We start from the raw sequence: 9,184 nt of genomic DNA, 5'->3' as shown, positions 1-9,184 counted from the left end.
GACACAGTGAGAGAGGGAACCCAAGCAGGGGGAGTGGCAGAGGGAGAAGCAGGCTTCCCCCGGAGCAGGGAGCCTGATGTGGGGCTCGATCCCAGGACCCTGGGATCATGACCTGAGCCGAAGGCAGCCGCTTAACTGACTGAGCCACCCAGGCGCCCCCATATTTTATTTTTTTAAATATAATTTACCATGCACACACACCCACATTCACCAGGGCCCCTACTCACACCGGCCCACCCCCATCTATCCACACTGTTTATAAGGGGAAGATTAAATTTGTATTTTCCAGGGTCCTGTGGAATACCTTCTCCCTCCATCCATGGAGATCCTGAGCTGCATGTGGCCTAGATACCTGCTTTAAAACGTAAAAGGTGAGCCATTTGCACACATGAATCAACCAGAGACCTTTATTTATTTAAGAGCCAAATAACTTTATTGAAACCAAACAACTTTATTTATTTATGGCAGAACTGGAAGAAAAAAACTGGAACGTTTCGCAAAGGCGATGCTGCAGTATGCGTGCTCGGCATGGTGATCAGGGAAAGTCGCCACGCACCCTGGGCTATAGGGGAACAGTCCCACCTCAGTTCTTTTCGTCGCCGTCGCCCAGGGTGAGCTTGTCAAAGAGGTACTCCGCCATGCCGTCTTCGGGAGCCCGCATCCTGCGCAGGCTGGTGACATAGCCCCCCAGCTCTTTGATGGACTTGACTTGCTCGTGCAGGTAGTGGCGCTCCAGGAAGTCGCACAGGTGGGCGTCGTTCTTGGCGGCGGCCAGCTGGTGCAGGTCGAGCAGGCACTGGTTCACGCTCTTCTCCAGGTGCAGGGCGCACTCCATGGCCCTCAGGCCGCTCTCCCAGTCGTCGCGGTCCGGCTTCTTGACGTCGCGCAGGCGGAGGCGGCCGCCGCGCTGGTTCTGCAGCTGCATCAGCTTCTCGGCGTGCTCGGTCTCCTCGCGGGCCTGGCGCAGGAAGAACTGGGCGAAGTTCTTCAAGGCCACGTCGTCGCGGTCGAAGTAGCAGGCCATGGACAGGTACACGCAGGAGGCGTAGAGCTCCAGGTTGATCTGGCTGTTGATGGCGGCCTCGCAGTCGGGGTGGTAGTTCTGGCGCACTTGGGAGAGCGGCGCGGTGGCCATGGCTGGCGGCCCGGGCACCGAGGCGAAGGCAAGGACGGCGCGGAAGCGAGGGCCGCGGAGCAGGCAGCGGCGGGGCCGAGGGCGGTGGCGGCCTCGGAGATTTCCCAGCCTGAGTGGCGAGGGAGGCAGGAGGCAGAACCAGTGGCGGCTGGAAGACCTCAGGGAAGTGTCCGTTGGGATGTTGCCCGAGCTCTGGGATGGGACCGGAAATGGGGTCCAGGGAAGGGGGGGCGAGCTTCCGGTTGGGGGGGTGGGCAACAAGGGCAGTGTTCCAGGTTCTATTGGAGCCTAAGCGAGACAGGGCAGCCCTGTGCTGTGTACTTGGTGTTTTATTAAGTTTTTAATTTGGGGATAATATGTCTATTTTCCAAGTACTTTCCTTCCTGCAGCCTGTTTTTATTTTATAAAACCATTGTCTCCCAAAATTCTGAGCATGTGAATTTGAATTTTTGGTAAATTTCTCTTCTGTTTCCTGTAAAATATAAATATATCTGTTTATCATCTTCTCTTTTACTTTCCTGAAATACTTAAAACTGCACATTCATATTTAGTAATGAAGAACTCATCTGATTAGTCTAGGTAATTAGCATGGATCTGATTTACAGTTGTGATGTTCATTTCACTAATAGGTTTCTCCTCTGAATGGGGAGGATGGAATGTATCAATTAAGGAGTGGTCTTCTCCTTTGGGAGTACATATCATGGAGCTTGCAGGTAGGAAATGTGCCATCCCAAAAGCCAAAAGCATGGCATTTCTCTGACACTGAAAGACTTCAGTAGATCTCTCTTCCAGGTAGATGTGTTCTGTTTTGTTTCTCTTCTGCTTTGCGGGTCTGCAGTTGTCTCAGACTTGCTCTAACTTGGGTTCCCTTTCTGATAAAGTAATTCACTGTCTTTGGAGTGTAGTTTAAAGAGATTAAAGCAGTTCAGTTGCCACTGTGGCTTTGTTGAATGTAAGTAACATTGGGGGAGGGTCAGAGCAGAGCAGGAGAAAACAGATTTGTTGTTCAGAGAGTAACTCTTTAATCTCACAGTATACCCAGGACCTTCGCTGTCCTTTGATTTCATTGACTCTATTCTTGAACCTTCTTTGAGTGTGCTTGACTTTCTACTGCAGGTATTTTAAGTTCTCTGGTTTTATCAGTCTGAAAGCAGCTCCTGTTTCTATCTTCCAAGCATTCTTCATGACCTCTGGTTTCCTAACTATATTCATTCTGGTTTGTATATGTTTTTGGGTCTGGTCCACCACCATGATTCAGTTACCACTTTTTACTTTTTAAAAATATAAATACCTATGTTTTTAAAATAATTAATGCATTCACATGGCTCAGAAACCACATAGTTCTACTCCCTGTAGGCAACCAATGGGGTATTACTTGTTGTAGTCAGAAAAAAGAGGAAGAAAAAGAAGAAATACGGCTCATGTTTAGAAAAATCATAGATACATAAGCATCTTTAGAAACATATTCTTTAGAAGCATATTACTTTTGAGGGCATATGGAGCATTACCACGGCAGACCATCCTCTGGGCCATACAACAAGTCTCAATAAACTTAAATGGATTCAAATCATGCAAGATATGTTCTCTGACCACAATGGAATTAAACCAGAAATTGTCAACAGAAAAGTATCTGAAAAATCCTCAAATATTTGGAAACTAGTAATACAATATTCTTCTAAACAATCCAAGAGATCAAGGGGTATTAAAAATTATTTGAAACTCAATGTAAGTAAAGCACAGCATATCAATATTTTGAGATGCAGCTAAAACCAATGTTTAGATGGAAATCGATAGCACTAAGTGCCTGTATTAGAAAAGAGTAAAAGTCTCAAATAAATTATAGAACTCCCCACCTTAAAAACTAAAAGAAAAGGGGCACCTGGGTGGCTCAGTTGGTTAAGCGTCTGCCTTTGGCTCAGGTCATCATCCTCGGGTCTTGGGATCAAGCCCACGTTGGGCTCCCTGCTCAGCGGGGAGTCTGCTTCTCCCTCACCTCCCTGCCCTCCCCCTCCTCATGCACACACTCTCTCTTTCAAATAAATAAATAAAATCTTTTTAAAAAGAACTAAAAGAATGAAGAATAAAATAAGTCCAATTAGGCAGAGGTAAGGAAGAGTTTGTTACAAGTCAGTAAGTATTTTACAGCCTGGGACAAGCTAAATGTTGAGAACCTTGAATAAACCAAGGGTGAAGCATGTCTACTCTTATTGAGGATTGGCCCTAGGGAGAGACCAGTGGGTCTGCTATAAGGTATGTGGTTGGGCTGCTCATTTGGATTAGAGGTCTAAGTGAGGACTCTTTCCACAGTATGATGCCAAAGGAGACTGGATCAAAGACATGGGGCAGAGTGAGGGTTCTTGGTAGGTTCTGGACCAGGGCAAATTGAGATGACTACCCGAGGCTTTGTCCTTTGAATGACTTGTACCTGTATGCCTAGAACCAAGTGTCTGAACAAGAAGAGCCAATTCAAAATCAAATGTTCTTCTTGTTAGTTACCTTCCTAATTTCCTGCCCCTAAGAAAAAGGATGGAAATCCAACCTTCAGGCTAAGATTGTCCTTGAATAATAATACTCCTTTCTAGATTTTTCTTGATGTTTCTTTAATTTGATTTTATCTGTCAACATGTTCAGAGTGAGAGGAGAACTATCAGCATGATTTCACTAGCCTCTGCCCTGGTCCTCTCACTGGAGATGAACTACATATTCATATTAAAAAAATGAAAAAGAATAGATAAGTGCTACTTCTCTATAGAGGTGGAATGTTGGTTTCTTCTCAGGCCAAATTTGGCAGAGTGTGAATTTAAAGGAGGTACAGTGGTGATGGTGGTGGTCATGGTGGTGGTTTAGTGTGTGTGTGTGAGTAGGCCAGAGTCACCTTGTTCTCTTTTGACAAAATGGAGTCCAGAGAGCTCCAGAGAGTTCTAGTCAACTGTCTTAAAACCTATGACAAGGCCACAGAATTTAGCTAACAAGTCAAAATCACTTAAAGATCAATCATACATACTTATGATAACTGAGAGTATTTTTGCCTTAGTTTCACTTTCTCTCATTTTTCTTAGTTTCACTGTCTTTCTCTTTCCTTCAGTGAGTAACTAGAGATCCAGAAAGTGGAATAATTTGAGGAAAAATGAAAAATTATATTTATTTAGCAACAGAACAACCTAGGAAAGTAGAAGATTTAAAATGGCACAGCATCAAAAAAATAATAAAAAATAAAATGGCACAATATCAAAACCTAAAGCCATCACAAGAAAAGAAAGCAACAAACAAATAGTGCTGTTGAACAGATACAAAAATTATGAACAAAATATTAGCAAACTGAATTCAGCAACATTTAAAAATGATTATATACCACGACCAAGTGGGATTTATTTAAGGAGTGCAGGACTGTTTCAGTATATGAAAATCGATCAATGCAATACACTATGTTAATAGAATAAAGGACAAAAACAACATCTCAAAAAATGTGGGGAAAGAATTTGACAAGATCTGCCATCTTTTTATGATAAAAACAGCCAACAAACTAAAAATAAAAGGAAACTTCCTAATCCTGAAAAGACATATACAAAAACCTACAATTAACATCATACTTAAAGGTGAAAATGAAATTTTTCCTCTAAGATTAGGAACAAGACAAAGATATCTGATCTCACCACATCTATTCAACATTGTACTGGAGGTTTTAGCCAGGTAAATTAGACGAGCAAAAGAAATAAAAGTCAGGGGCGCCTGGGTGGCTCAGTCGTTAAGCGTCTGCCTTCGGCTCAGGTCATGATCCCAGGGTCCTGGGATCAAGCCCCGCATCGGGCTCCCTGCTCCGCGGGAAGCCTGCTTCTCCCTCTCCCACTCCCCCTGCTTGTGTTCCCTCTCTTGCTGTGTCTTTCTCTGTCAAATAAATAAATAAAATCTTTAAAAAAAAAAAAGAAATAAAAGTCATTCAATTAGGAAAGGAAGAAGTAAAACTATTTTTATTTGCAGATAATATATAGAAATCCCTAAGGATTCCACAAAAAAGTTATAGAAATTAATAAACAAGTTCAGCAAGGTTTTCAGATACAAAATCAATGCACAAAAATCAGTTGTGTTTTTAAACACCAATAATGAACAATCTGAAAATTAAATTAAAACAATTCCATTCACTATAGCATTGGAAAGAATAAAATACTAAGGAATACATTCACAAAAGAAATGCAAGATCATACACAGAAAACTACAAAACATTTTTGAAAGAAACTGAACAAGACCTAAATAAATGTAAAGACATTCCATGTTCATGGATCAGAAGACTTAATATTGTTAAGATGGCAGTTCACCTCCCATCTCAATGTTATTTATTCCATAGTCAAAATTAACCCTGCCACATTTTTAATTTTATCAATTTATTCTCGATTAACCTTATCTCATATAAATTCTTTTTTTAGATTATTTATTTGGGGGGGAGGAGGGGCAGAGGGAGAGAATCTTAAGGAGACTCCCTGCTGAGTGGGGAGCCCAACTCAGGGCTCAAACCCAGTACCCTGAGATCATGCCCTGCGAGCCGAAATCAAGAGTCAGATGCTTAACCAACTGAGCCACCCAGGCGCCTCTCATATAAATTCTTAAAAATACAGCATCAGCATGAGTTCATATTCCAAATAATTCACATATATCAAACACCAAAATATCCACAGTCAGACCTGTATAGTGTGCACATTATCTGTACTCCTTTAGTAAATGGGGCTCACTCATTAACAAATATTTATTTACTTTCTGCATTCCTTCATTCAATATTCACCACCCGGAATCAGATGGCAATCCTCCAAGCAATCTACAGATTCAACACATCTCTAAAAACTCCCAGTTTGTTTGGTTTGTCATTGTTCTTTTTTTTCAATAATTGATAAGATAAACCTAAAATTCATATGTCAATGAAAAAGGACAAAGTTGGAGGACTCATGCTTCTTAATTTCAAAACTTACTATGAGGCTACATTAACAAAGACTATGTGGTATTAGTATAAGGATAGAAATATAGATCAATGGAATAGAATTGAGGATCCAGAAATAAACTATACATTTATGGCCAATTGATTTTTGACAAGATTGCCAAGACCATTCAGTGGATAAGGAACCATCTTTTCAACAGAGGGTACTGGGATAACTGATTGACCACATTCAAAAGAATAGACTTAGACACCTACCTCATACCATATACAAAAAAAATTAACTCATACATGAATTATAGACTTAAATGTAAGAGGTAGAGCTACAAAACTTTTGGAAAAAAAAATAGGAGTAAATCTTTATAACCTTGGACTAGACACTGGTTTCTTAGATATGACACCAAAAGCATAAGAAACTAAAGAAAAAGATAAGACTAGAACAAAATTAAAAACTTTTGTAATTCAAAAGAAAAGGAAAAGACAATGCACTGAATGGGAGAAAATATTTGCAAAATACATAACTTACAAAGAACTTGTATCCATAATGTATAAGGAACTCACAACTAAACAATAGAAATCAAATAACCCAATAAAAATGAGCAAAGGATTTAGATAGACTTATATCCAAAGAAGACATGCAAATGGCCCATAATCACATTAAATGATGCTTAACATCAGTAGCCACCAGGAAAGGCAATCAAAACCACAATGAGAAACCTCTTCACCCACATATAGCAAAAATAAAAAAGATAACAACAAGTGTTGATGAGGATGTGGAGAAATTGGAACTCTCATATCTGGTCAGTGGGATTGTAAAATTATGTGAAACTTAGAAAACAGTCTGGCAGTCCCTCAAAATGTTAAATAGATGTTACCATATGGCTCAGCAATTCCACTCCTAGGTTTACATCCAAATAGATTTGAAAATATATGTCCCCCCCAAAATTTTGTACACAAATGTTCTGCCAGTATTATTCACAAAAACCCAAAATTAAAAGTCCAAATACCCATCAACTGATGAATAGATAAACAAAATGTGGTATATTCATACTATGGAGTGTTACTCAACAACAACAAAAAATTGAATAAAGTACTGATACATGCATCAGTAGGGATGAACCTTGAAAACATTATTCTGAAATGAAAGAAGCCTGTTACAAGAGGCTGCATATAGTGTGATTCCACTTATATGAAATGCCCAGAATAGACAAATCCATAGAGAAATAAAGTAGATTAGTATTTGCCAGGGGCTGGAGGGAAGGGGAATGGGGAGTGACTTCTAATGGGTATGAATAGGTACATGGCTTCTTTTGAAGATATTAAAATGTTTTGAAATTATGTAGTCATCATGGTTGCACTACTCTGTGAATAAACTAAAAACATTGAATTGTACACATTTAAAAATTATGTGATATATAATTATAATAAGGCTGTTATTTAAAAAAAGAGGAACTGTATGTCAGCCAAAAATAGGCTGTATGATGGAGATGAAATTCAGAGTAATGACTGTACAGGTCATTGGTCATGAAAAGTTATTACTTTCATGATTGGGCATTATTGAAGGAAGCAAATTGGACAATATTGAAGGAAGCAAATCTACCACCAAAGACTATAAAAAGATAAAGCGTTCACATGAGGGGGTTTTTGCTCCTTAGGGGAAGAGGAACTTGCTTAAATGGAATCCACCAACAAATACTCTTTAATTTCTGTATGTGACGCTCTGTTCTAGGTATACCATAGAGGGAAGCAGGTGCTTGAGTCTGGCGCCTTAGACCACTTGGCCATCCTGACACCGCCTAGGTATACTATAGAGGAAAGAAACTCTTAAGAAACAAATTTCTGGCCTATAAATACGCTGGCCTTAAAATAGATTGAATTGGACTTTCAGGCCACAGCTGTTCTAGATATTTATTTATTTTTTTAAAGTTTTTATTTAAATTCCAGTATAGTTAACATATAGGGTAATATTAGTTTCAGGTGTACAATATAGTGATTCAGCCCTTCCATACATCACCCAGTGCTCATCACGACAAGTGCACTCCTTAATCCCCATCACCTGTTTCACCCATCCCCCACCCTCGTCCCCTCTGGTAACCATCAGTTTGTTCTCCATAATTAAGAGCCTGTTTTCTGGTGTGTCTCTTTTTTCTTTGTTCTTGTGTTTTGTTTCTTAAATTCCACAATGAGTAAAATCACTTAGTATTTGTCTTTCTCTGACTGACTTATCTCACTTAGCTGAGATAATACTCTCTAGTTCCATCCATGTTGTTGCAAATGGCAAGATTTCATTCTTTTTTATGGTTGGGTAATATCCCATTGTATGTATATACCACCTCTTCTTTATCCACTCATCAGCTGATGGACACTTAGGCTGTTTTCATAATTTGGTTATTGTAGATAATGCTGCTATAAACATTGGGGTACCTGTATCACTTTAAATTAGTATTTTTGTATTCTTTGGGTAAATAACTAGTAGTGTGGTTGCTAGATCAGAAGGTAGTTCTATTTTGAACTTTTTGAGGAACCTCCATACTTTATTCTAGAGTGGCTGCACCAGTTTGCAATCCCACCAACAGTGCACGAGTTCCCCTTTCTCCACATCCTCACCAACACCTGTTGTTTCTTGTGTTTTTGATTTTAGACATTCTGACAGGTGTGTCGTGATATCTCATTGAATTGGACTTGATTTGCATTTCCCTGATGATAAGGGATGTTTAGTATCTTTTCATGTGTCTACTGGATATCTGTATGTCTTTTGGGGAAAATGTCTATTCATGTCTTCTGTCCATTTTTTAAATTGGATTATTCATTTTTGGGTGTTGAGTTTGATAAGTTCTTTATAGATTTTGGATACTAACCCTTTATTAGATATGTCATTTGCAAATATCTTCTCACATTCCACAGATTGCCTTTTAGTTTTGTTGATTGTTCCCTTTGCTGTGCAGGAGCTTTTTATTTTGATGAAGTCACAATAATTTATTTTTGCTTTCATTTCCCTTGCCTCAGGAAATGTATCTAGAAAGAAGTGGCTATAGCCGATGTCAAAGAGGTTACTGCCTGTGTCTCCTCTAGGATTTTGATGGTTTCTTGGCTCACATTTAGGTCTTTTATCCATTTTGAATTTATTT

General features: G+C 39.7%; 1 protein-coding gene across 1 annotated transcript; it reads right to left on the bottom strand.

Moving 5' to 3' along the window:
• Window positions 1–467: 467 nt before the first annotated feature.
• On the bottom strand, window positions 468–1,374 carry LOC135362015 (ferritin heavy chain-like). Its single transcript, XM_064574827.1, has one exon. The coding sequence runs from the start codon at window positions 1,133–1,135 to the stop codon at window positions 584–586; it is 552 nt and encodes a 183-aa protein (XP_064430897.1). The 5' UTR covers window positions 1,136–1,374; the 3' UTR covers window positions 468–583.
• Between the last annotated feature and the right edge of the window lie 7,810 nt (window positions 1,375–9,184).

This window comes from Mirounga angustirostris, unplaced genomic scaffold (genome assembly GCF_029215605.1).
Source record: "Mirounga angustirostris isolate CCGP_5_RB_7025 unplaced genomic scaffold, mMirAng1.0.hap1 SCAF_11, whole genome shotgun sequence".
Classification (NCBI taxonomy): Eukaryota; Metazoa; Chordata; class Mammalia; order Carnivora; family Phocidae; genus Mirounga; species Mirounga angustirostris.
This window is presented reverse-complemented; position numbering and strand designations above follow the sequence as displayed.

What these genes read in the sequence shown, in the direction of transcription:
- LOC135362015 (XM_064574827.1), bottom strand. Translation starts at nt 1,135, where the DNA reads ATGGCCACCGCGCCGCTCTCCCAAGTGCGCCAGAACTACCACCCCGAC.